This window comes from Alligator mississippiensis, chromosome 6 (genome assembly GCF_030867095.1).
Source record: "Alligator mississippiensis isolate rAllMis1 chromosome 6, rAllMis1, whole genome shotgun sequence".
Classification (NCBI taxonomy): domain Eukaryota; kingdom Metazoa; phylum Chordata; order Crocodylia; family Alligatoridae; genus Alligator; species Alligator mississippiensis.
Genome location: NC_081829.1, coordinates 54,965,724 through 54,993,051, shown reverse-complemented (window position 1 = coordinate 54,993,051; position 27,328 = coordinate 54,965,724). Strand labels below are relative to the sequence as shown.

General features: G+C 42.2%; 2 protein-coding genes across 3 annotated transcripts; one reads left to right on the top strand and one right to left on the bottom strand.

Moving 5' to 3' along the window:
- The first annotated feature begins 374 nt into the window (after positions 1-374).
- Positions 375-26,115, top strand: SLC25A16 (solute carrier family 25 member 16). 2 transcript variants are annotated; one of them, XM_019484387.2, is made up of 9 exons: positions 375-554; positions 2,495-2,587; positions 4,987-5,120; positions 6,956-7,019; positions 16,914-17,035; positions 18,694-18,760; positions 20,432-20,594; positions 20,858-20,926; positions 24,332-26,115. In XM_019484387.2, the coding sequence occupies exons 1-9, from the start codon at positions 467-469 to the stop codon at positions 24,486-24,488; spliced, it is 957 nt and encodes a 318-aa protein (XP_019339932.1). In that variant the 5' UTR covers positions 375-466; the 3' UTR covers positions 24,489-26,115. The 2 variants fall into 2 exon arrangements, with proteins under 2 accessions (XP_019339932.1, XP_014464856.1); XM_014609370.3 differs by lacking the exons at positions 375-554; positions 4,987-5,120 and having other exon boundaries at positions 2,497-2,587.
- LOC132251171 (uncharacterized) lies at positions 7,017-16,918 on the bottom strand. Its single transcript, XM_059729885.1, has 3 exons — positions 11,604-16,918; positions 10,644-10,860; positions 7,017-10,162 (listed from the first exon to the last, which is right to left on the bottom strand). The coding sequence occupies exons 1-3, from the start codon at positions 11,980-11,982 to the stop codon at positions 9,604-9,606; spliced, it is 1,155 nt and encodes a 384-aa protein (XP_059585868.1). The 5' UTR covers positions 11,983-16,918; the 3' UTR covers positions 7,017-9,603.
- Positions 26,116-27,328: the final 1,213 nt, after the last annotated feature.

The window sequence follows — 27,328 nt, the reverse complement described above, 5'->3', positions numbered from 1 at the left end:
CATCCAAGGGGGGCCTCCCTCTCGCTGCCATCGTCGCTGCCCCGCGTTTGCCCTGTAAGGCGCCGCCTCGGAGCCCTGCCCCGAAACCTTCAGTGGGGGCCCGGAGCAACGCGGGCGCCAGCCGCACGGACCTGGCCGGCGGCCGGGGCCAGGGCTTGAAAACCCGCCTGTGGCAGCCTAGGCCACGCGGAAGCAGCGCGGAACACGTCGAAGTAGCTCCAAGGCGCTGCCGGGTCCGACCCCGCCCCCTGCTCACGTGGCCCCGCCCCATCGGCTGCGCTGGGCGGAGCCTCCCGCGGCCACGCAGCCGTACTGGCCGAAGGGTTGCAGGCCCCACCCCCGCCGCGGCTGGGAGAGTTGCCAGCTTCGGATGTCATCAGCAGGCGCCGGTCAGTCCCTACAACTGCGGCTGGTCCATGCCGCAGCGCAGCCCGGAAGCGTCGAGTGAGTGCCGCCTCCCACCCCCATGGCCGCCCCCGCGGCGCCTGGGCCCGGGCTACCCCCGGCCCCCGCGCGTCCGGACTTCTATTGGCTCCGTTCTCTCGTCGCGGGAGGTAAATGCGTACGTGACTTGGCCGCGGCGGAGCGGGTGACCCGACAGCCCCGTGCACCCCAGGGGGCATCGCGCTGCTGGGGGCGGAGGGAGCCCTTGTCCCCGGCGGGCCGCGCCCCTCCCCCACTGCCCACCTTGCCCCCGCCCTCGCGGCCCCCTCCCCGCGCTGCCCGCCCCTACCCCTCGCGGTCCCTCCCGCGAGGGGGGGCGAGGCCGGGCGCCGCCTTTTGCGCGGGGTTGAGCTTTTTTTAGAGCTGTGAAAAGACGCTGAGGGGAATGGCGGTGGCTTGTACATTCAAAAAATGCAGGGCAGTGGCCGCACGCGCGAGCCTCTGCACCGTGCAGGTGGGTGGGTAGGCACAGCCCTGAAGTTTGGACTAGTTACTTCCCTTGGCAAGCACCCGGCTTCCATCAGCTAGGGGAGGGGGCTGGTGCTCAGTCTCTGGTCGTGGAGCCTGGGTCAAGAAATTTGGGTTCCATTACCAAATTCCCAAGCCCACCCTGCAGGTCAGAGCCCAGCTGCACTCCTTTTCCCCCTTGGGGCCAGGCCACATCTCCTCCCTCTGCATATGGAATCAAGGACAAAGCCATGTCCCCCTGGGGACAAACCACATCATCTTCCCTTGCCAAGCAGGGTTGGGGCCCAGGCTGTCTCCTGTCTCCCTCCATGTGGTGGGGTGGTGCCTACTACACTTGTGCTGGGTACCAGTTCTGGACCACCAGGTGGATTTAGCCCATAGATGGACAGGGTGCTGCCCATCTGGCCTGTGGGGATACAAGGTTGAGCATCACTGATTTAGGAGAAGACAACAGGTGATTTAAAAAAAAGTACCCAGAAAGTCATCCTATGTAGAGAGAGCCTAAAAGAAGACAAGAAATAGTCTCTGTTTTGTGAGTTGGTTTGTGCAGGCACAAATCTGCAGAGGTTTACCTGCATGTTTGCAGCCTCCTATCTCAGTGTGTTGGAACCAAAGTTTTAACATTTGCTAATAATTAGATTGGTGTGAAGTCTTGGAATCTGTTTTAGTATCAGTACTTTAGATTTTGCAGATCTTTTACACACAAGCTTGAGGGGAGACGAATGTTAGGGGTAGATTTGCTTTTGGTATTGTTTCTTTCCCAACATTTTCCTTTGAAAACTAGATTTTTATAAGGCATATGTGAGGAGTAAGCTAAATGGGCTAGGTTTAAAGAGACCCTGTTTTTATGTTAATATACTTTGTAACTCTAATTAAAAGGGTTGTGGCTTACAGGAGAGTCCCAAGCAAGTAGAATTGTTTTTACTTGTAATACAACTTGCTTGATTGATGCATGTCTGCCTATTTATATACGTTTCAGAATAGGTAAAGGTTAATCCTTGTGCATTCAGGAAAGTCTTGTCTTTTGAAGTTTTATGCTTGCACTCATGGCTTCTGAAGAATGATTTGAGGGGAAGAATTATGATATGGAGAGGAAGTAGACTTCTGCAGAGGTACCAACCACAGTAGTGGTCTTGCAGCTCTACTTGGTATTCATAAAGAGGTGTTAAGATGTTAATCTGTACTCATTACCATGTTTTTTGACTGGCTAATGATTAGCTAAGAACCAAGTCATGCTGCTGAAATGGCACTGAGAGAGTGGACATGCGAAAGCTCAGTTGGTATTGCATACCTAAAGAGAGAATAGGGAAAATTTAATTTCTGCCAAAGCAGGTTATTGGGCATTAACAGCTCAGAAGGGTGATCTGTTTAAAAGGGTGTTAAAGTTGATCTTGCTCACTTTCACAGAAACACAGAATTTTTAAATATCTTTTTTCCTTGAAAAGAGTTTGTTGATGCTTTAATTTCTGGGTAGATTTTTTTATCTAGTAGAGAAACATTGTATTTCCATATTGATATGAACAACTTTTGCTTTCCCTCCTTTTGTATGTGTGTTTTTTTTTTTTTTGTTGGTTGTGGTAAGGTGTTGCTGGGTGTTGTGCCAAAAGTACCATTGCACCATTGGATCGAGTAAAGATTTTACTGCAAGCTCATAATCACCATTACAAACATCTAGGTAAGATGACTTCTGTACATCTTTAAAAACATGCCAATTTATATTAGTTAGGAAGGTAGTTTCATGTGCTTAACAGTATTACTTGTAAATAGATGCAATAGTTTGATAAGACAGTTGTATTTGCCCATACAATTCAGTTGCTTTCTTGCTGTGTTTTAGAGTTAGAAATGACTGCTAAAGTGAGGGAGCTATCTGCAGAACACTCAAGTTTCAGTACTTAAATTTTACAGGTTGTGTTGTGGGGAATAAATGTCAGTAACATGTTGGGCCAGGGTTTGATCTGCTCTGACAGAAGTAAGGATTTTCACAGAATCAAGCCTGCCCTTCCTTAAGCCAAAAATATTAGAACTAAAAAGTCTGTGTTACTTCTCTTGTTCTTAACTCCTGTTGCGTAGAGCTCAGGACCCATATATTTCAGGGGTTGGTAGATAAGCACAGAACAGCCTGTCATTACAGCTGGGATTATCTATCTAAAAACAGCTGTTATTAAAAGGAAATAGTTTCTTATAAACAGTCATATTCTGCAGGCCTTTCCTGTGTGCATATTCCAAGGCAATGATGCTACTTATGCTAGCAGTGAGTCTAGAGTAAGGTACTTGATTTTTTTCCCCATTAACTGACTGTACCTTGCATTTGTTCCAAGTGACCTGTAATTCATTACCTCATTAATGGCACCTGATGGTTGAGAGAATAAACCCACAAAAGTCAGCATATTCAACGGTATTCCCGAAGTGATTGTAACACTGCCCCCTTGTGTGAATAATATAAAATGTTTTGTTGAATAATGGCCCATTACTGCGCAACTTGGAAATAATTTGCAGTTTGATTAAGTTAACATAAAGAAAACTTATGCATGTACAAAATCCCAGTAAAATTCAAGAAAGAGTCTTTAATACGGGCATGTGGGGAGGAGAACTTCTAAGCCATAGAAAGTGTATTCAAATGATTGTGTCTTTTGTTCAATGTACAAAAGAAATGGGGAACATCAGGTATACTTGACTGCAACATCACAGTCACATATGTGCATGTTTGAATATGAATCTAATATAATTGCCGTCAGATATAACACTATGTTTGACTAAGGTTTTTAACTTTGTTTTGTGAACGTGCATTAAATTAAATGTTACATTCTCCTGTATCAAGGATATGTCACTTGATTTCTGTAGTACTAGGAATGACTAGATTTGAATTGAATGCACAAAGACGAAAGGGGGAAACATGAGGGAAAAGTAGATGAGATGTAGGTAGAACAAGAACAAAGGTTAGAAGAGCAGTTTTTGTGAACTGGGGAAGGGTGGACAGGGACAAACACCAAAAAAATGCTTGTTTTCACAGTGTGTTAAATCACTTCTCGGCTTCTTGTAGGCCAAGATCAAGTGAACTGTGCAATTTTCAAATTAAATGGTGTTTGTCATTTTCACCCCAGAACACTTTTTAAAAGAGTACTTTCTCCTTCCAGTTCGGTTAGTAAACCAAAGTTATCAAGTTGAAGGATTAGTTTAGGACAGAAAACGAGGAAAAGAAAACTCAGTTTCATGAGTAAACATTTTTGTTATATAAAAATGTTTGTATATACAGATAACAAGAGACTTGCATACAGACTTGTGGGAACATGTTGCTCTGTTTTTTAAAATTTGTGCATTTGATAGCACTTGTGCATAGTAAGTAAAGTGTTCTGTTACTAAGGAGAGTCAATTCCTTACTTTGCCTTGCCCAAATTTTGTGTCTGATTTTGGCCAGCTCCCCATCTATAAATGAGGATAATACTGCTTTATTCCCACAGCACTCCTTTGTAGTAATGAATTTGGTATTGAATGATAGATACTTAAGTACAGTAGTGATGAGTGTCATAAAAAGCCTGTACATCATTTCCTGTTTTCCTGTGTAGTCAGTTGTTCAATTTCCGCATTTCATGCAGAAATGGGAAGATGAAAAACATTTAAATAAGAAAATGATTGTAAAGCTACAAATACTGGTAAAGGGAGTGAGGGGCAGGCATAGTAAATTTCTCCTTTTAATGAACTAGAATTGAAGTTGACAGTATCTATTAATTTTTTGTGGTATTTTTAGCACATAGTATTTTGCGGGGGAGGCACTGCATGGAATAGTTTTCCTTCTTCTCTGGTCACATTTTACAAAAACATGGGACCTCAGTACATTGGTCCATTAGGAGTTTCCACTGAGTCTGGGAGGTGAGAAGGCTAGTAAATTTAAGGTTAAACTTATTTACCTTGGATAATATTTGGGCACTCTTAAGTTGTTTTTCTGTCCTTCAAGCTTTAGCGTACATATTGTGGTCTGACCTTAGTTATTTATATATACTGTCTTATTGTTAGTAATCCTAGCTTGAATATTTGTTCATTGTAACTGTTAAATATCTTTCTTTGTATTGCTGACAGGAGTGTTTTCTACATTGCTTGCTGTCCCAAAAAAGGAGGGTTACCTTGGGTTATATAAAGGAAACGGGGCAATGATGATTAGAATCTTTCCATATGGTGCAATTCAGTTTATGGCATTTGACCAATATAAAAAGGTAGTTTTGATTTATATTGTTTTCTTTTCAGCTACAATGAACACAGTTTCTTAAAATCAAGCAATAGTTAGGTTTGTGTCCTATTAAATAACCCTCTTTTTTCAGATTTAATTTAAAGTATACATTAATCTACCCTTTTTAAAAAGGTAAGGGCAACATTGAAAGTGTTTCTGGTACAGTTTGTGAGCAATTTTTTCCTTAAAGTTTAGTGTATTGTTTTACCATGAATAAGCAGAGTATATTTTTGAAACAAATAGACAAAGAACCCACCCCACTCTGGGGTCTACTGCTAGCCATTTTGTTAGGTATAATTAAAAGGGGGCCTTGGCTTTCAAAAATGTAGAATGTAAATGTAGCACCTCTGCTGCCTTTTTAATATTGGGTTGGACAGTACTTGAATAAAGTAAAATTTTTAAATTTGAAAGAATTTGTCGCGTTTGGTGGAACCTGGCTTTTGTTTTGCACCATATCTTTATTTTTTGGGGAATAGGGAGAAGGGGGGTGGTCTAAAATGCATGGATGCTCTGGAACCCTGAAATGTTGCATTGCTTCTTATTGCTATATGTTTAGTCCTCCAGTGATAAATCTTGGAGATACCTTCTGTATCTTGGCTACTTGTATAAGTACGTATTTGAGCATTACTAATACTTTGTCAAAATAATGCTTTTACTATTTGCATTTGGGAATTATTTCAAAGCTTGGATTCGGCTCCCATTTAGGTCAGTGGAACAAACTGTACTGAAGTCTATGGGAGTTGGATCAGACTTGGAAAAACTGCTGTGAAGGCTTCCTTTTTAGCATATTTTGGAAGAGAGAAGTTACACAATGCCAGTTGGGGAGCTAACGTTTAAAAGCCTGGTATCTTTTCAAAGAGCAAACTTGAAAAGATACCCAGAGTCATTTTCAGAGTCTTAAATGTAAGCTCCCCAACTGGCATTATGTAACGCATCTCTCTGTAGTTATGAATAAGAGAATGACATAACATAAGTGTTTACGACTCCTAAGACCTAGTGGTTAGGCACTAAATTAGTTTTAAAATCCTAGAATTCCACATGTGATTCAGAACATGCATCAACAGTGGTTATTTTTTTTTGTTTTGTTTTTTTAAATGTGAGAATTCTCTTACCATAATGCTTCATGCCTGTGATTCGTCTATCATAGTATCCTGTTGCTGACAGTAACAGATGCTTCACAGGAAGGTGGAAAAAACCTTATAGTAGAAAGATACAAAATTTGTCCACACAAGTAGCTTCCCAACCCTTATTAATTTTTTTTTTTTTTTTTTTTTTTGCTTTACCCTGGGAACATGAAGTTTCATATTCTTTTAATGGGTTTAAAGAAACCTAAAAGTTTACTAATAAAACATAGAATTTTTCCCATTTAAATGTGTAGTTCTTGTCAGTCCAGCTGTTTGAGGTGCATGTATGTGGTGTGGTATTTCCTTCGTCTAAATTTGTTGATTTCCAGTGGCACTGAATGTCCCCTTCTGAGCAATATAAGAAAAGGGAACTGTTTCTTTGCCTTTCTTGTACATTAGTTATTTTGTATAGTTTTTATCAAGTCAAATTTGTCTCAATATTGTTGATTTGATTTGTATTGACTATTCATACAAAAAAGTTTTAGCACATTGTCATGTACATTGAGAGCTGGGAAATTGAAAAGTCATTGAAAGGCACTAGTTAACGGTAATTAGTATTTTGTTTTAATTTTTAACTTTGAAAAGCTGGTGATAATATGCCTTGAAACAATTTAAATATATTTTTAGTAAACTTTGTGCTTTGTTTCCTTTTATTTGATTTACTTCTGTTTTGTATTAAAAAATTGCTGTTTTCTAGCTAGTAAAGCAGAAACTTGGGATTTCTGGGCATGTGCACCGGTTAATGGCTGGATCCATGGCAGGTATGCTTTTGCTCTTAATTTAAACTATATTCTAAACTAAATTCTTAATATAAACTACATCTTCAAAAGTAAATATTTGTTTAGAGAATTAGATGGTGTTCTGAAGATAAATTGTATTCTAAAAACCAAAAAGTGTAGATAGTAACTTAATATGTTTCCTTTAGAGGAAATGTGTAATTTTAAAATACAAAAATGTTAATTTAAATGTTTAAAAGTTAAAAATTGTGCAAGTATCGGATAAGCTCTAAAATGATAAGAAATGCTTCAACAAATATTTTTATATCTGTTCAAAGTATTTGTTACGACTCATGCCAGTAAAAGGAAATCATAGTGAATAACAGGATTTTAACTGTTTGTTCACTTTTCAATAAACAAAGCTCATTTAGTAGCATTAAATACACTTCTAAGTTTTAGTTGGTTTTTTTATGTTAATTTTTTTCACAAAATTGGTTTTTGTCTACATTGGAAAATGTGGCACAGTTCAGATGGGAAAGGAATTTAAAATATAAAAATAAATATGAGCATATTTCGTATATTGCTTTCAGTGTGCCTAACACTTGTCTGCAGAAACAACTAATGTTCAATGATTAATATAACTTGATTTGAAAAATGTACTTCTGTATTGCTGTTTGTAAACATTTCAGCAGCAAAACTTATTACATGCATTTACAACACAAAAAAACCCCAGTATTGTACAAATACAATGTAGAAAGGATAAGTTACAGTCCAGGTATCAAAGAAGCATATATGTTTGTATGAGTCGATTTTTGTGAACCTTCTTAAAATCCCTAGATTTGCAAGGCTCATTATAATATCACCACCAGACTGTAAGCATGCAGTCATATAGACTTAAAAAAATTAGAACAAGTTTTAATTAGTGGTAGAAGAAATAAGTGTTGCAATCTTTTGATGCTATAGATTCATATTTTCCCTTTGTCAGTCACTTGAAACAAAACTTCTGAGGAAAAAACCCAGAATTTGAAAACTAATTTCAATTTTCTGTTCAACGAAGAAAGTTCTTTACATATTCTTAAGCCTTATGAAAGGTGTTACACACTGTTTTCATGTAGTGATGACATGGTATTCAGTATTTAGCTTCTTTTTAAAAGAGACTTAGCAATGTTAGGCTGAAATCATGCAGAAAGCAGAGTCGAGATATACCTTACAGATCCACTGAATCAGATGCATAGGAAAGCTTATGCATCTGTGATTCAGTTAGTTTGTAAGACGTATTTCTACTCTGCTGCCTTCTAAAAAGTGACAGTAAAGCAAAGACCGTTGCCCTTAGCTAAACTAAAAAGAAACCTTGTGAAAAGAAGGCCCTTTGTCCAGAAAAGAGTGACAGTGAAAAGAAACAACTCATGAGTCCTTAAACCTAGCAAAGTGTGTGTGGACAGATACGTTCAAGAATTTGGCTGGCTTTAAACCTGAGTCAGATTGGGAAACTGCTTTTTCTGGCCCTGTTCACAGAAAGGAACTTTTTTTTTGTTAAGTTTGTTATTGTTTCAATAGTTTCATAGTTTGTAGGGTCGGAAGGGACCTTGACAGATCATCAAGTCCGACCTCCTGCCATGGCAGGAAAGAGCACAGGGGTCAAGCGACCCCAGCAAGGTGTTCATCCAGCCTCCTTTTAAAGACCCCCAGGGTAGGAGCCAGCACCACTTCTCTTGGAAGTTGGTTCCAGATCCTAGCCGCCCTGACAGTGAAGTAACGCCTCCTGATGTCTAGTCTAAATCTACCCTCTGCCAGCTTGTGACCGTTATTTCTAGTCACTCCTGGCAGTGCTCAGGGGAACGGGGACTCCCCCAATGCCTGCTGGTCCCCCCTGACTAGTTTGTAACAGGCCACTAGATCTCCCTTCAGCCTTCTCTTGTGGAGGCTGAACAGATTCAGGTCCGTTAGCCTCTCCTTGTAGGGCCTGCCCTGCTGCCCCCTGATCATGCGAGTGGCCCTCCTCTGGACCCTGTCAATGCTGTCCACATCCCTCCTGAAGTGCGGCGCCCAGAACTGGACGCAGTACTCCAACTGCGGCCTGACCAGTGTTGCATAGAGAGGGAGGATCACTTCCTTCGACCTGCTTGAGATGCATCTGTGGATGCATGACCAGGTGTGGTTGGCCTTCCTGACCGTGTCCCCACACTGTCGGACCATGTTCATTTTGGCATCGGTAATGATTCCAAGATCCTTTTCTGCCTGTGCACTGACAAGAAGGGAGTTCACTAGCCTGTAGGTCTGCTGCTGGTTCTTCCTCCCCAGGTGCAGCACCTTGTACTTGTTAGTGTTGAAACCCATCCTGTTCTCATCTGCCCACCCCTGTAACCTGTCTAGGTCTAATTGCAGCCTATTCCTCTCTTCTAGCGTGCCCACATCTTAGTGTCATCAGCAAATTTGAACACGGTGCTTTTTACCGCCTCGTCCAAGTCACTGATGAAGATGTTGAACAGTGCAGGTCCGAGGACCAAGCCCTGGGGAACCCCACTGCCCACATCCCTCCAGGTCAAAAATGACCCCTCCACTCTCTGGGTGCGGCCCTCCAGCCAGTTAGTGACCCATTTGACTGTGTAGGTGTCGACACCACAGTCCTCTACTTTTTAATGAGAATGGGGTGAGAGACCGTGTCGAAGGCCTTCCTGAAGTCCAGAAAGACTACGTCCACTGCTACCCCTGCGTCTAAGGATTTTGTGACCTGGTCATAGAAGGCCACCAGGTTGGTCTGATAGGACCTTCCTCTAATGAACCCGTGTTGATTGCCCCTAAGCATAACCTCCCCTGCTGGCCCCTCATGGACACGCGCCAGGATAATTCTCTCAGAAAGCTTACCGAGGATTGAGGTAAGACTAACTGGCCTATAGTTCCCTGGGTCTTCCTTCCTTCCTTTTTTGAAAATGGGAACCACATTGGCCCTTTTCCAGGCCTCTGGCACTACACCAGAGCACCATGAGTGCTCATAAAGCGGTGCCAGGGGTCCCGCAATGACCTCTGCTAACTCCCTCAGCACTCTGGGGTGGAGGTTGTCAAGACCAGCTGATTTAAATACATCCAGTCCCTCCAGAAGTTCCCTGACTAGATCATCACTGACCCTAGGCCTGGGTGTGCCTCCCCTGGGGCCTGAGGGGGTCCTGGCGGATGGGCTGATCTGGTCCCTGTTGAGGAAAATGGAGGCAAAGAAATTGTTAAATAGGTTAGCCTTGTCATCTGGTGCGACAACCAGATTTCCTAGCATGTCTTGCAGAGGCCCCATGTTACCTGGTACCTTCTTTTTGCCCCCTATGTATTTAAAAAGGACTTCTTGTTGTCCTTAATCTGGGTAGCTAGTCCCAGTTCCATCTCTGCCTTTGCCTTCCTGATCGCCCCCCTGCAGCCCCGAGCAACCGAGGTACAGTCCTCCCTGGTGATGGCCCCTCCCTTCCATTGGGTGTACGCCTCCCTTTTAGCTAGGAGATGTTCCTGTATGCTTTTGGTGAGCCATGGGGGCTTTTGTGCCCTCTTGTCCCCTTTGACCCTTGTTGGGATTATCTCCCTTTGAGCTTGGAGGATCATCTCCTTGAGGAATGACCACTCCTCTTGGACACCCGACTCCCTGCCCCTCTGGGACCTCAGTACTTCCCCAACTGTTCTTCTTACCTCATTGAAATCTGTCCTACTGAAGTCCGGGGCTGCCGCCTTGCTGCTGACTTTTGCCGCCTTGCTGCTGACTTTTGCCACCTTGCGCTGGATGGTGAATTCCAGCAGGCGATGATCGCTGTCACCCAGGTGGTCCAGCACCCACAGCCCCCACGAGGTCGCCTGTGGCCAGCACCAGATCCAACAAGGCGTCTCCCCTGGTGGGGCTGTGCACCTCCTGAGTTAGATGGAGGTCCTGTATCTCAGCTAGGAACCTACATAAGTGGTCAGACCTGGCTGACTGTTCTTCCCAGCAGATGTCTGGAAAGTTCAGGTCCCCCATGATGACCACGTCTTTTGACCTAACTACCTCTGTGAGCTAAGAATTCCCGGTCTAGCTCTTCCCCTTGGTTGGGTGTCCTGTAGTAGGCCCCCACCGTTAAGTGAATTTTCCCTTGAGTTCCTTGTATTCTAACCCAGAGCACTTCAGTGTGTCCCTCATCTGACCTTGTACTACTAGATGAGGATGTGTATTCCTCCTTGATGTAGAGCGCCACTCCCCCACTTTTCCTCCATGTCCTGTCCCTCCTATACAGCCTATAGCCCTTGATATTCACTGCCCAGTTGTGTGTTGGATCCCACCATGTTTCTGTGAGCCCCGCTATGTCTGGCTTGGTGTCAGCTAGCAGGAGGGCAAGTTCCTCCTGCTTGTTCCCCATACTACGAGCGTTTGTGTAGAGGCATTTGAGGCCTCCTGAAGATGTGTGCACTGGCCCCCTAATCTCAGTACTACCCAGGCCCCTGTTGTTTACTTGGGTATTTGTTCTGCTCGTCGTTGGTCTAGGCTGGGCTGTTCTTGTGGGTGTCTCTTGGTTTTTTGGTTCAATGCTTCCTCCGCCCACATCTTCCCCATCCCCCGACTTGCCTAGGTTAAAGCCTGCCGGAGGAGATCCACCAACCTAGAAGAGAATACATGCTTACCTGTGGGGGAAAGGTGAAGCCCATCCCACCTGAGCATGTCTCTCGTCCTGTTGTGTGGGTTGTTGTCTAGGAAGCCGAAGCCTGCCTTGAGGCACCATTCCCAAAGCCGCCAGTTGGTCTCTCTGATGCAGGTCACATGTCGTCTTCCACGTCCGCTCACTGGTAGGACAGAAGAGAATACCACCTGTGCTCCTATCTCCCTCAGCATGCCCCCCAGAGCATGGTCGTCCATCACCAGGTGATCAGGGCTTCTGGCCGCATCATTAGTACCCACATGGATTAGGACCATGGGGTAGTAATCAGTGGGCTGGATCATGGGCTGCATCAATGAGACAGTGTTATTTGTTTCGGAGTAGGATCCTATTGTGCAAGGTGTCATACAAACATAGAACAAGTTTATTCCTCATTTTAACTCTTCTTGCTTAAGGATGTCTGGGGTCTTATGTAAAGAAGACTGCTGGCTACCGCTGACTTAAGCTGTAGGTTGATAAGATTTGTTTTGATAAATTTATTATAGGAATTAAAACAGGAAAATAAATCTTACCTTGAGGACACCTTGAGAACAATTAGAATCAAGACTTCATTACATTAGGCATTGTGCAAATATAGGGTAAAAGAATCCCTGAAGAACCAAAAAAAATCCTAAATGGACTAGGCTAAGCATGGGAGGGGGCGGAAAGGATATAATGTACTAACTATGCATAATGTGATGACTAGCAAACATTTTGTTCTAAAAATGTTTCTCTTTAGACATTTGTTCCTGTTTGGGGGGGAAGGGCCATTAGGGAAGAGACGCATTTTTGGCTTGGGGAGCCTAAAGGAGAAAGAAAAGAGGTGAGCATGGAGAGCAGTGGAGCATGACTCACTTGAGGTGTCTGTAAGGGAAAGGATAGAAGGGAGTTGGTATAAAACAGCCCATTAATTCAGAGGAGAGAGTATCCAGAGAAGGAACGGAGTAAATAATCTTGACACCATCAGTTCAGTACTTCCAGCTGCAATATCTTGAGTGTGGTACCCTGCTTGAGCCTTTAGTTGCTTAACACCCAGGGGTTTCTTCTCTGACAGACTTGGCTGAGATGGGGGAGGGAATCATATAGGCTGGGGGAGGAAGGGTTACCTGAGTGGTCCTTTGCTCTGCCATTCTTGCTCTGTGCTGTGCTGTTTCTTTGTTCTTGCTGGGCTAAGGTTTGGGTGGGGAGGATGCACTAACCCTGTGTATGCCAAGTTCGCAACATTACAGACATCAGTAGAACTGAATCAGTGTTAACAATGTTAGGAAACTTTTGAATATCTTCCTTAAATTATATAAGGTCAAAGGCATCTCCTCACTGAGGAGAAAAGTGGTAAAGATGGGGGGTAGTGGAATGAGAGCAAAGGAAAACCCTATTGTAATGCATATATTCAAGGAGGCCAGGTTAAAGTTACTTTGGAAACTTTAACTCTGAGTTTCCTGACTCCTGTGTGATTCAAATTTTAGTAGTAACTGTTAATTAACAGGTAACTGCCTTAACTTCCTTTAAGGAAAAAGAAATAGGGGAGAAGATAGAAAAAATAGATATTAGAACTGTTTAGAAGTTAAAAAAAAAAAAATGAATACCTTTACACAATACTCAATAGGAGGTATTTTTTAAAAAACTAAGCCTTTGAATTTTTCCAGTGTAGAATATTTGAATTGAAATACAGAAACATTCTGAAATGCAGAAACAATTCTCCCCAACAGTTAGTTAACTCCTGCTGTCAAAAAAGTTTTAATTTTTTTTTTTAGAATAATTCAAAAGAATCTGAGATTTTTTTATCCAGAAGTAAATTTTTACATAAAATAATTGTAAAAAAAGGGCTTGGAAGAAAAGTGCCATCTTTGTTTTAAGTAGAGTTTTATCTCTAACATTTTTATAAAGATGAATGAATACTGCAAAAGCAATTGGCTGGTTCCTTCAGTTGCAATCTGTGAACCAGCTTCATTAAATTACAGTTCTAGAAACCTGTAACCTTTTTGGTCTATGGAAATTCTTTGACTTGTCTGGTAGGTCTGCTTAGATTTCAACTGTTTATTTGCATGTACAGCTGTTGCACTAACGAAAACCTCCCTTACGCTGTATTCATTGGGTTGCTTTTCATATTTTATTTATAAACTAATTTGGCATGAACCTCCTGACTCATTTCCTTGCAAGATTACACCTTGTGCTATGTATGTATTTCAGATTTTTTTGTGAAGTCCTGTGTTTAGTGGATCTCTTTTTTTTGTGACTGGGTGTTTATATGATAGGATGAGAGAGAAATAATTTTTAAAAGTAATGTAGTAATATTGTTCATATTTTGTTCCTTCGATTTTACAAATGTAGCTTGGCAATCAATCCACGGGGTGACGGGGAGTGCTGGGGCCCAGTCCAGGTACCATCTTGACTACCTGAACTGAGAGAGGACCAGGCTGGCTGTATCTCTTACAGAGCTGGCAGGCCTCCCTTAGATGGGGGGACACTCAAGGATGTCCTTCAGTATTTCCCTTTAGCGTTAACTGTTGGTGATAATGAAGGGGCTTCTCTATTTCACTGTTGTGGTTCTTTTGAACTGAATGTTGCGCTTGTTGGGGGAAGGGAGAGTATTTGTAGGCTTGGGGGGGGGGCAGTTCCACAGATGGGTATGGAATTAGGAGAGACCATTGAGATGGGAAAATGGGGCTTGCCTGAGTGAGTGGAATGGGAGTGGGTGGGCATGAGGGAAGGGGAATAGGAAAAGATTTTCTAAACCTAGAAATAATTGGAAGTTGGGAAGATTAGGAAGTATGGTTGGGATGAGCCAGAGGGTTTGCTCTCCTGGGTCATGGGCAAGGAAGTGATTTGGGGGAAGGTGGAGTTTTACATTTCTGGGATGCTGGTTGGGGAATCTTTTATTGTAAGTTGCCCCGAGTCATCTTTGGGAGAGCAGCATATAAATATAAGAATAAATAAGGTATAGATTTTGAAAGCACACCTTTGATCTTTCTTTCCTTTGGAAATATGTTCCCCCTTCCTGTTCTCAGCATCTGAGAAGAAAGAGGGTCAAGAAGTTTGGAGTAGTAAGTAAAAGGAAGAGAGCTGGATGTGATTGCTTGTATAACTGATCTTGCTAACAGCTCCTGAGCCCCAACTTTAAACTTTAATGTAATCTCTGTTATGCTTTATTATGGCTTCTTATCCTTCATGAGAGAGAGAGAGAAGAGAACCAAGTTGTCTTTCTATTTCAGATAAAAGCTAAGCGCAGACTCTTTCTATGTTTTAGGGTTGAAGATATTGGTGTTCTTATTACTTCCAGTCCCATCATGTCAAACTAAGCTTGGGAGGAATGTTGGTCTGGCTGTAGTTATTTTAAATCTCTATGTTCATCCTTTCATCACGGGATCAGCTCTAAAGTTTTATAGTGTGGGCTGAGCTCCAGCAACTCTTAATATTTGGAAGTATGGGTGAATTTAACCCCTTGCATTTATGTGGACTCATCCAAATCCGTATTAAAAGTTTTAAAGTATGTTGAAGAGGAGATTCTAAGATTGTCTGTTGAATTTTGTAGCCCTTGCAAGACCCTGGATAATGCTATGGCGTGTTGGCACTAATTGTACTTTTTGCACAGTGTTTTGTCATAACTGAATCCTTATTTAGAAAACAGTTTTTACTTGCTTGTGTCAAATGAGTGACTGAATTTAGTCTTACCTGACTAAAGGAATTCAGTGCATTTAAGCTACTATTAATCTTGTGTTCACTGTTCAGAGAGAGACTTCATATGTGTTACAGCTGAATGATTTAAGTCGCTGTCCTCATCCTTCTCCAAAATAAATGAGGACATTTAGGGAAAGCTGTCTTGATTAGACTGAGAATACCTTAGGTATATGCAAGCCTTCAGTATAGTCTTATTTTTTCCGTTCCGGTATGGCTATGTCCTGATTCTGTCAGATTTTAAAAACTTCAGTATGATGATAAGCCTGCTCTTTGTTTGGTACAAGTAATATCTGATCTTAAAAACTGCAGTATAATGATGACAAGCCTGCCCTTTTTAGTCTGTCTGCTCTGTTCTGGACAATAGTGTAGGATGGAAAAGAAGAGGAAATATATACCAATTACTTACTTGTAATTAGGTTTGGTTTTTATCTTTCTCTTATTCTGATATGTTTTTCTCCCTTAAATTGCTTTTTTTTCCTGATTATGTCCTAAAAGCTGCTTTATTTGGGGTAGGAGTATGATAATTAAATTTCACACCCTGATATTAACTGGATCTTTTTTGATTCCTGGATTATGGTTGTAAAACAAGGGAATGAAAACCCAATATTTTGTGAGTGACTCTTGCCTTTCCCTCAGTGTTTTGTCAGTAATTCATGGATTAGTGGCAGGGAAGAGTTAACTGTTCAGAACACTGTAGTTGTTTCAATCGCTTTTGTTTGTGATCTGACCCCAAAGCTGCATCTAAATAAAAGTTACTAATTACAACAGCTTGTAATTAGATAGATCTTCAGATTCTGTATTCCAAGCAAGCATCTCGTTGCATGGTCTAAACAGAAAAATGCAGGTAGGATATTGATAATCCATATTGAGATTTATAACCGGTGAGAGAGCAGTAACAATAAGGTGTACAAACACTGCAGTAGTAACTCTTGACCAAGTTCTGCAATTCTTAATTATGTACATAGTACAACTCATGAAGCCCTGATTTCATAAGGAACTGTGTATATGATCAAGGGCTGCAGAAATGAGCTAAGTAAACAAAATGGTGTCAAGGTTTAGTTATAAGTTAATAGTATGTAGCAAGTTGATATAAAAATAAGTCAGTGCTAACTTCAAAGCAAATATTAAACTTTAAGCATTTAATTTAGCTTATTTTCAGTGTTCCCCATTATACTTATAGGTGTATACCCAAATTGTACGCTAACAGATATATTTTTTTAACAACGTTTTGGAGGTTAAATTTATTAAAAGAGAAAACGCACAGATTTCTGTTTGTGGTTTTTAAATATGGCAGGATTAGACCCCTATGATCTTGATTCTTTAAGCCTTTATGTACTTGAATAGCTTCATGCATGTGAGCACCCCAATGGGTGAGTATGCTTAGGTCGAGAAGACTGCAGAATCAAGGTTAAAGTTTGTGGCTCAGATTAAACCTAATAGATGCAAGTGTAAATTCTCCTTGCGTGGCTGAGGTTAGTTTTTTTATCTGCTAATTAAAGGTGGATATTTTTTATTTGCTAGAAAATTTTAATATTTGTTGTTATATTAAACTATTTACCTTAAAGGGACTTTTGGTTCTTAAAATGATCCAAAACCTATAAAAATGTTTTGTTTCTTAAAGGTATAACAGCAGTCATTTGTACTTACCCTCTTGATATGGTTAGAGCACGACTGGCCTTCCAAGTGAAAGGGGAGCACACATACCGTGGAATTATTCATGCATTCAAGACAATATACACAAAGGTATTTCATCATTTTTATCCTTTCATATTTATCAAAGCAAAAAAGTGTGGTTTCTACTTCTTAATGCTGTGTAGCACTGTTAATGACTTAGTGGAAACTGAGTTTTTTTCACTTTGGCAAGAATTCATTTAATTTAAAGTATTACTGGATGCTTCTTCCTACTTTGACAGGTGCACACTTGTTCAAGCTTGTGGGAATTGCAAGTGAAAACATTGGGGAGGGCACAGGGCTGGCATAATCAGAAATTTAAAAAAAAAAGGAAAAAAAAAAAGAGCATCCTTATTCTTGCATAAAAGAGAACCTCTGCCAGTCTGTGTCTTTGGATGTAGACCAGTGATTACCAACTGGTTGATCCTGGAGCTTCTTTAAGTCCAACCATGGACTTGTGGGGGCTGAGTCTGTACATGAGCGCATGCCATTTCCTCCTCCTCCTCCTCCCCCCTCCCCCCCCCCCCAAATGCCTAGCAGGTCAGTGGCCCCAGGTGGAGGCCTGGGGGCATGTGCAGTGGGGCTTGGAGTACAAAGCACAGCCTGCAGCAGCAGCTGCCTCCACTGCGCACAGATTGGGGGGCACATGGCCCCCACTCCAAATGTGGGGCAGTGCTGGTGGCTGCAGCAGCTCTGAGGTATGGACTTGGGCAGGGGCAGGCCCTGCACAGCTGGCACGGGGCAGGGGATGGAGCTGCAAATGGCTCATCCAGGGGGCGCAGGGACGGGGGCGCACAGCCCAAGAGGGCATGTGCCCCACCCTGCAGGCAGATCCAGGGTCGGGCTGGGGCCAGGGAGGCAAGGCCATAGATCGGGGGGTGGGAATATAGCTCCCCCAACTGCTGCTCCCAGTGCCGGTGCCACCTACCTAAGCGCAGCCCAGGCCTGGTGAGAACAGCCTGGTGCAGCCTGCCCCACCCCTCGGGACTTGGGGGCTGGTGGGCATGGTGGAGGGTGGGTTGTAGCTGCAGGTACTGTGGGTGCTGGGAGCGGTGGTTGGGGAGGGCTACAGCCCCCTCCCCACCCCATGACCTCACTCTGCATGCTGGCACTGCCCTGGCTGCAGCTTGCCCTGCCCTGCCAGATCTGGGAGCACACGGTCTCGCCCCATACCCTCCTAAGCTGCATGCCCCCTGTAGTCCCTGGATGAGCTGCTCACAGCTCTGCCCCCTAACCCTGCACTAGTTGTGCAGGACCTGCCCCTGCCCCTTTCCCTACCTCCCTGCCATTGGGGAGAGGCAGATTGAGGCCCCAGTGGTGAGGGAGGGAGTGGGGCTAGGGCTGGGGCCTCAGTCTGCCCTGCTCCCCACCACAGCCCTTTCCCTCTCCCCCTCCCCCTCCCCTCCCCACAGACTTACCTGCTGGGTGGTGGTAGATCTTTGGTTTCTTTTAAATTCCAAAACAGATCTCCAGCCTAAAAAGGTTGGAGACCACTGATGTAGACCTTCCACCCACTTCGTATTTCCCCTTTTCTTTCTCAAGCAACCAAATAGTCCCTCCTTCTTACACGTGAGGCAGCTGAGAAGTTTAATATTAACACCTCATTGTCTGATTGCCACTATTACACAGTGTCCTGTGGCTTATCTTGTCAGTACAACTGAATCCATATATATTTTTTTTTTTACTGCTTATAGCTTGCTTAAATTTTTAAAATATATTTCCTTCAACAGGAAGGAGGTTTTACTGGTTTCTACAGAGGTCTGATGCCCGCTATTGTAGGAATGGCTCCTTATGCAGGCAAGTTAAAAATGGAATATGGCAAGCACTGAACACATCTTGAAGGTGTATTTAAGATGCTTCATTGGTTTGTGTAAAATCAAGGCTGTGTTCCTACCCAGTGAAGAGGACAGGTTATAGGGGAACCTCCCTGACTTCAATGCTGGAGTGAACCAGCACAGTTTGGAGCAGCTGGCAAAAATCCCTAGACATCCAAGTATTAAAAAGGTTAGAAGTGGAGGGTGGCGGGGGGGCAGTATCTGTGTTTTTCCTCTCTTCATTAGGGAAAGTTGGGCTGGGAAGTTAGAGAACCCTGTCCCTCCCTGATCTTTGTAAGCCTGTGGGAGGCTGAGGCCCTCTACAAGAAACCTCCACAAGAAACTGTTGTTATAAACCACCTCTGCCCACCTCTCCCCCCTGAATATGGGAAATTACATGAGGAATATTTGACTTAATTTCTGTGAGTTCTAGTGTTCTCAACTGTTGTAAAAAGAAAATGTTAATTTACAAAATCACTAACTTAAGTGTTCTTTTAAATCATTAATATTTCTAAGGGTGTAGGTTATAACTGTGTTGGTCTAAGGACATAGGCAGACAAGGTTCCTTGGGTGAATTTGATATCTTTTTATTAAACCAACTTAAATAGTTGGAAAAAAAATTTCTTAGCAAGCTTTCAGGTTTAAAAACCCTTAGGCTGAGGAACCCTCTGCAGTTGGTGTGTGCTCTTCCTGGATGGAATGAATAGTAAAAAAGCCAGAGGCTGGGCTGGTATGCATGCAAGATAGGCAGTCAGTGAAGATGTAAATTGAGGAGTCAGTGAGTGAGAGACAGGCTGGGTGGTGGGGGGGAAGAGAGAAAGGGGTTGAATGTAGCAGGTAAATAGTGGAGAGGTACCTGGGGAGTCAGATGTCAGGCAAGTTATAATGTGTCATAAATCCAGTGTCTATATTTAGTCGATGATTTTTTTTTTTTTTTTTTTTTTGTATCCAGGAGGTTGATGAAGTGAAGTTGATAGGCTTTCTGTGAAAAGTGTTTTGTAAGTTCCCTTTGAGGATTTCCACTATTTACCTGCTAGGTTCATACCCCCTCCCCTGCCCCCCCCTGCCCCTCTGTCATCCATTGACTCCTCAGTTTACATCTTCACTAACAGCCTGTTTTGCATGCATACCAGCTCAGCCTCTGGCTTCTTTACTATTCATTTAATCCAGGAAGAGTACATACCAACTGCAGAGGCTTCCTCAGCCTGACTTAAGGTTTTTAAACCCAAAATTTGCTAAGAACATTTGTTTCCAACTATTTAAGTTGGTCTAATAAAATATATCAGATTCACCCAAAGAACCTTGTCCGTTAATGTTTCAAAAAACTTTTAAGAAATTTGGTTAGAAGTTACTATGCAGGTGCAAAATATTATATAGACATTTTAATTGCCTAGATGGTGCAATGGAAATTCTGATTCTTTGGAATATAGAGAGTATAACTTGTAAAGCGTGTCTGAGTGTTTTGTAAACTGCAACAAACTGACAACAACAGCTGTAAACATGTATTTATAGGTCACACTCATTCACCATGAGATAACTATAAAGTACTTGTATATAATGTTTATGACTGTCTACTTTTCAGATGATTTTTTTGTCATCAAGTAATTAGCTTTGGTAAAAAAAAAAAAAAAATTGTTTTCATTTTGATTTTCAGGTCTTTCATTTTTTACTTTTGGTACTTTAAAGAACATTGGACTTACACATGCACCCAGTCTGCTTGGAAGGCCTTCATTAGATAATCCTGATGTCTTAGTTTTGAAAACGCATGTAAATCTTCTGTGTGGTGGCATAGCTGGAGCTATAGCCCAGACAGTATCGTACGTATACCCCATTTGTTCTTTATCTAACTTCTTTACTTGTATGCAGTGGATTATAGTAAGAGATCTGAGACTGTGCATGGGATGTCTCCCTTTTTGGTGAAGTTCTAGCCATGTTGAGAATTTAGTTTGAACTCTTACTCATTGTAAAAAGAACATTTTATGGTTCCAATGGACTTTTCATATGATTTTTTGTTTTACTAGTATTGGTAGCTTCATCATGTAAATGGTTGAAATGTTGTTCAAAAATATCTTTAATTTAGGTATCCACTTGATGTAACTCGTAGGCGAATGCAATTAGGAACAGTTCTTCCAGATTCTGAGAAGTGCCTGTAAGTGTTTTCTTTACCATTCAGTTTTTAAGTTCTTAAATACATAATTAAACCACTTACTATAATAAGTGATATACTGTATTTCAGCTTCTTTCATATACTGCAGTAAACAAGATAAAACATTTCTGTGCTCTCTAGCCAAGAGGGAAGTTGCACAATAAATAACTTCAGCAATAAGGATCTGCTGTTAGCAGGGGGTTATCACTGTGTTGGGAATCAATCTTCTACAATTTCCCTTGGAGTACCTAGGTTACAGATGCCCAACCCTACTTAAGTGTAATACATCTTTCATTGACTTGAAGGGTGCAAGATAAAGCCCATAGTTTCAGTTGGTAGGGTCGGAAGGGACCTAAGCAGATCATCAAGTCCGACCCCTTGCCATGGGCAGGAAAGGATGCTGCGGTCAAACAACCCTGGGTAGGTGATTGTCTAGCCTTCTTTTGAAGACCCCCAGGGTATGGGCAAGCACCACCACCCTTGGAAGTTGGTTCCAGCTCCTAGACGCCTTGACTGTGAAATAGTGCCTCCTGATGTCCAGCCTGAATCTACTCTGTCAGCTTATGGCCGTTATTCCTTGTAACTTCCGGTAGTGCTTGGAGGAGCAGGGACAATGTGGTCCCCATCTTTAAGAAAGGGAGGACCCGGGCAACTATAGGCCCATCAGTCTTACCTCAATCCTGGAGAAACTCTTTGAGAAGATCATCAAGGAGTGCATCGGGGATGATGCTCAGGGGCAACCAGCACAGTTTCATTAGGGGCAGGTCATGTCAGACCAACCTGATTGCCTTTTACGATCACGTCACAAAAGCATTGGATGCAGGTGTCACCGTGGATGTAGTCTTTCTGGACTTCAGCAAGGCCTTTGACACTGTCTCCCACCCCATCCTCATTAAAAAACTAGGTGACTGTGGCATTGATGCCTACACGGTCAGATGGATTGCTAATTGGCTGAAGGGTCGTACTCCGAGGGTGGTGGTGGACGGGACATATTCGACCTGGGGGGAAGTGGGCAGTGGAGTCCCCCAGGGCTCGGTCCTTGGGCCCGCACTGTTCAATTTCTTTATCAGCGATTTGGACAACAGGGTGAAAAGCAACCTGTTCAAATTTGCTGATGATACCAAAATTTGGGGTGAGGTGGGCACACTAGGAGGGAGGGAAAGACCTGGATAGGTTGCAAGGGTTGGCTAACAAAAACAGGATGCGTTTCAATACGGACAAGTGCAGGGTGCTGCACTTGGGCAGTAGTAACCGGCAACACACTTATAAGATGGGGAAACTCCCTTCTTGAGAGCACGGAGGCAGAAAGGGATCTTGGAGTCATCATTGACTCCAGGATGAACATGGGCCGACAATGCGAGGTCATGGTCAGCAGGGCTAACTGGACCCTATCGTGCATCCACGGGTGCATCTCAAGTAGGGCCAAGGAGGTGATCCTCCCCCTCTACGCGACACTGGTCAGGCTGCAGCTGGAGTACTGTGTCCAGTTCTGGGCACCCCACTTCAAGAGGGATGTGGACAACATTGAGAGGGTCCAGAGGAAGGCCACCCGCATGATCCGGGGACAGCAGGGCAGACCCTACAATGAGAGGCTATGGGACCTGAACTTGTTCAGCCTTCACAAGAGAAGGCTGAGGGGGGACCTGGTGACTGTCTATAAACTCACTAGGGGGGACCAGAAGGGTTTGGGGGAGACCTTGTTTCCCTTAGCGCCCCCCAGGATAGCAAGGAATAACGGCCACAAGTTGTTGGAGAGTAGGTTTAGATGAGACATCCGTAAGAACTACTTCACAGTTAGGGTGGCTAGGATCTGGAACCAACTCCCAAGGGAAGTGGTTCTGGCTCCTACCCTGGGGGTCTTTAAGAAGCGGCTCGATGCCTACCTGGCTGGGGTCACTTGAGCCCAGTTTCCCTCCTGCCCAGGCAGGGGGTCGGACTTGAAGATCTACAAGGTCCCTTCCGACCCTACTTCTATGATTCTATGACTTTCCCATTGCATGCTGGTCCCCCTTGGCAAGTTTGTAGGTGGCCACCTTATCCCCTCTCAGCCTTCTTTTGTGGAGGCTGAACAGGTTTTGGTCCCGTAGCCTCTCCTTATAGGGGCTGCCCCCTGATTATGCGAGTGGCCCTCCTCTGTACCCTCTCGATGCTATCCACATCCCTTCTGAAGTGTGGTGCCCAGACCTGGACGCAGTACTCCAACTGCAGCCTGACCAATGTCGTGTAGAGCGGGAGGATCACCTCCTTGGACCTGCTCGTGATGCATCTATGGATGCATGACAAGGTGCGGTTAGCCTTCCCGAGATATCCTATTCATGAGATATGGATAAAAGATCCATATCTGAGTATGATAAAAAGCTGTCATTCACACTTCACTTTCTGTGCTGTTTTTCCTGGTTGACTTCCTAGTATCCCCAGTAATGGGAGACACTATGGTTCTAGTATCTTAGGCTTTTCCATAGTGTGGTAACTTTGGGTAGATGCAAAAGCTCCATAACATAACATCATCCTATTGAATTAATACTTTTCTTGAGATTCGTCATTTTGAATTTGCATTTGTACCAAACAAACTGAGGTCCACAGTTGCTGTACTCTTGGTAAGCATCATCTAGTTAATGTATTGCTTTCCAGCTGTCTATGAAAGACCCAATTACTAGTTTCAGTGGGCTCTTGTTTCCTGCATTAGCAGTAATTAACTATTTTAAAGAGACTAGTCTAATTAATATAGTTTTGGCAATTGTGTGGAGGAGTTCTAGTATTGAGAGACAGTAGTCATCATGTATAGCTTTGAGCATTTGGAGGAGCATGGAACATGTGTTTGGGAAGTAATTTCTTCAGGAGTAGGTGTGTTGAGAACTTAGATTTCTACTGTACTACTCTTTATTTTACCATTTATTTGCTAATAGTTGTATGCCTCCTTCAGTACTAAAGGAAAACAAACACTTAGCTGAAGATCAAATGCATATACTGCATTAATTATAAGCTAAAATGGTGTATCTATGAAAACGGCACAGCTCTTTATCAATGAGACTGTTATGTAAGCCTAGAAACTCATTGTTTAAGCAAGGTCTGAAATACACAAATTGCTTTAGAACTTGAGCCTTAAAGAAGTATGGCCACGTAATTAATCCACTTGTCTGGGATTCGGAACAGAGCTGTAATCTTGGCTTTGATACAGACTTCCTGTGTTAACTCTCTGATTTAAGTATCTCTCTTCTAAAATATAGATAATACTTTCCTACCTCTCAAAAGATTTGCCAGGTTATCAAATTTTTGAGGGGTCACGCAACTTACTTTTTATGCTAAGAAATTTCTAAAGAAAGATGTACGCTTAAATTTAAAAAAAATATTTTAAATATAACGTAAATCTGTGTTGAATAAAAGCTTGGGATCTTTTTGTCTTTCCAGTACAATGGTGCAGACACTGAAGTATGTATATCAAAACCATGGAATACGAAGAGGATTATACCGTGGTTTATCTCTGAATTATATTCGTTGTATTCCTTCACAGGCTGTGGCTTTTACCACATATGAACTTATGAAACAGTTCCTGCACCTCAACTAAAGTATTTTTTGTAAAGTACATTGTAAGACTGTGGCATGTGTCTACATGATATATTTTTGAGTAAATCACTTGAAATGTAATGTTTAATCTGTCACTGTGGAACTACTGGTATCTTAGTATTTTATTTTCCCAAAAAAACCCAACATGGTGTAATAAAACCTTTTGGAGTCAAAGCAGGAGATTGTCCAAAATTAACGTTATCTTGCTATAATCAGCTCTCTGTACTTGAAACTTTAGGCTCCCTTAGGTTAATTATGTATCATTGTACATTTGTCATGGATATCGTGAAAGGAACTTTATAATTTTTTAAATACGGGTTTCAAAGTGACTGCTGTTTAGCTTTACTATGCCATTCCACAATTTTAATATTATTTATAGTTGTGTTGCTTCTTGAGCTAAGCTAAAGAAAGAGAGAAAAGAATACACTTGATTTAATAAAATACAGTTAATTGAATTTTCAGGAAGCTGTTAAGTCCTATAACTTTGGCAGCCCTTAGTTTGTGTGGCTTTATTTTTATTGCACAAGTATTTTTTTGCATAGAATTAGATAATACTTTTATGCATCTCTTCAGGATAAACATTTCAGTAAATATGAAAATCTTTTCAGCCACTGCAGTTAACATTGCTCATGTTCTTAAATACATCTCATTACTAATCTTGTGATTTGGAAGCCAGTGACTTTACCTATTGCCATTTGTAAGCACTATTATGGTTAATATTGCTTACAGTAACAAATGGTAGGCAAAAGGTCTCTGAAAACAATTTAGTATGGGCCTAATCCTGTAAGGTATTTATATACCTTTTATAAAGTGCTGACTGCCCTCTACTTCCTTTAATGGAGGCGGAGAGTACTCTACAGTTTTCAGTGTCAGCCCCTATACCCAGACTTGTTTATGTTGCAATGTATGGGGGAAATATAGACAAAGCTGGGTGTGTTGTTGCATTTACTTTTTTGGGCATATGTACCATTTACATACTTAAAGGGTCAGAAAAACAAATGAAGTGTGTTCATAAATGCATTCTCTTTGTAGTATAGTATGCAACGTTCTGCAGTGCTGACTTATTTTTTTTTCCTGCTACGGTTGCTGTACATTTCACTGTAGCACATGGATGTGGTACCAGGTCTGTTAATAAGTTATAAATGTTCATACAATTTTTCTTTAAAAACACTTACTGTAGTCTTATAGATTTTCAGTTACATTGTTTTACATTTACTTTAAGCGATGTAAGTTATTTATTTATTGTAATGAAATTAATAGTATCCTTTAGGAATTGGTTATATGGATATATAGTATCTGAACTATTGGTTACAAGAACAATATTGCGTATTTTAACAAATAGGTTAAAAACAGGAATCTGAGTTCATTCCTCCAATAATAGCTTTTTCTGGGATAGTTTCCTCCCTCCCCACCATTTTCTTAAAGTAAGTGTTTCCTTGCTATTTGACAATGTAGTTATATTCAAGTGATATGTGTATAGGTTTATTTTATTAAAAATCTGAGTAACAACTCAATACCTCTAATTTGTAATGTTATGATTTGCAGCTAATAAGTGCATGGTTTTGGAATTATATTGCTTATTTACCCTTGTAAATGAACTTAAAATAAAGTTGACATGCTTGATTTAATAGCAACTTCAATTAAACTTTTCCTCTGATCTTTAGTTTAAGTTGAAGGAAAACTAAGCATAGTGCTTAAAGGAACTCTAATTCCAAAACTTACTAGTTTCATGCATAGACTTATTAGACTGACTTAATAGTTGGAAAAATGGTTCTTTGCAAGCTTTTGGGCACATATTGCATGTACCCAAAGAATCTTTTCTGCCTATGTCCTTAGACCAGTGGTCACCAACCAGCGGATCTCGATCCACCGGTAGATCTCAGAGCCTCTTGCGGTAGATACAAGGCTGGGGTGGGGGCTGAGTGCCCATGTGCATATACATGTGTGGCCCAGCCCAGCAGGTCTGTCGGAAGGGGAGGGAAGGGGCGGAGGCTGGATTGAGGCCCCCGCAGTGAGGGACAGTGCTGCAGAGACAGGAGCAGGGCTAAGTTGAGTGGGGCCCTGGCACAGTGGGACTTGCATGCTGGGGGGTCGTGCCCCCAAATAATTTTTTCTCCCTCTGCCTCTGGTTTCCCACCCGACAGACTTACCGGCTGGTCGGGGGGAAGGTGGTGGCAGCGCATGGTAGATCTTGGGTTGCTTTTAAATGCCAAAGGTTATCTCCTACTTAAAAAGGTTGGAGACCACTGTCTTAGACCAACACAGCTACAACCAACAACACTAATGCATAGACTTAAAATTTTAAGTTTGTAAAACCACTTTGCAAAGAGATAATTTTTGAAATGCCAACTTTGTTGTCTTTGAACAGGTGAAATTAATAATTGGTCATGCAAATGTTTCTCTCTGTGCTCTAGAATCCACACTTCCCATTTTTTTTACTGCTGCACAATGCTTAACATGCAAGGCTTCTGTAGGTTTCATGTATTCTGTTACACCTGTGAAGCTCCTTTGTCTTCAGTAGACTTGCCCAGGTGTAAACAGAAGTTTTATTATGTTACAACTGCACAAGATAAAATAGAATCCAAGACTCTCTGTTAGTAGTGTTGATTCTGCAGGATTAATAAGTAAATGTAAAAATGGTAACTAAAACATGCAGCTGGATTCTGGTTTTTTTGGCAGTATTAACCGTTCAGAATAGAAGTACATTTAAAAAAACTACTGTAACAGTATAGCGAGTGGTCCTCCCAAGGGTGGTCACGATGCCCCCTAATGACTGCTCAGCCTTTGCTAACCTGGCTTCCTTTTGGGCACTCTCCCCTCTACTGGCCTGCCATGCTTTGA

Coding starts and splice junctions, on each gene's coding strand:
- SLC25A16 (XM_019484387.2), top strand. CDS start 467: ATGGCCGCCCCCGCGGCGCCTGGGCCCGGGCTACCCCCGGCCCCCGCG. Junction 555..2,494: donor CCGTTCTCTCGTCGCGGGAG/GTAAATGCGTAC, acceptor GGTTGTGGTAAG/GTGTTGCTGGGTGTTGTGCC. Junction 2,588..4,986: donor TCACCATTACAAACATCTAG/GTAAGATGACTT, acceptor TATTGCTGACAG/GAGTGTTTTCTACATTGCTT.
- LOC132251171 (XM_059729885.1), bottom strand. CDS start 11,982: ATGACACCTTGCACAATAGGATCCTACTCCGAAACAAATAACACTGTC. Junction 10,861..11,603: donor GCTTCACCTTTCCCCCACAG/GTAAGCATGTAT, acceptor CATCTAACTCAG/GAGGTGCACAGCCCCACCAG. Junction 10,163..10,643: donor GTAGGACAGATTTCAATGAG/GTAAGAAGAACA, acceptor TTTCCTCAACAG/GGACCAGATCAGCCCATCCG.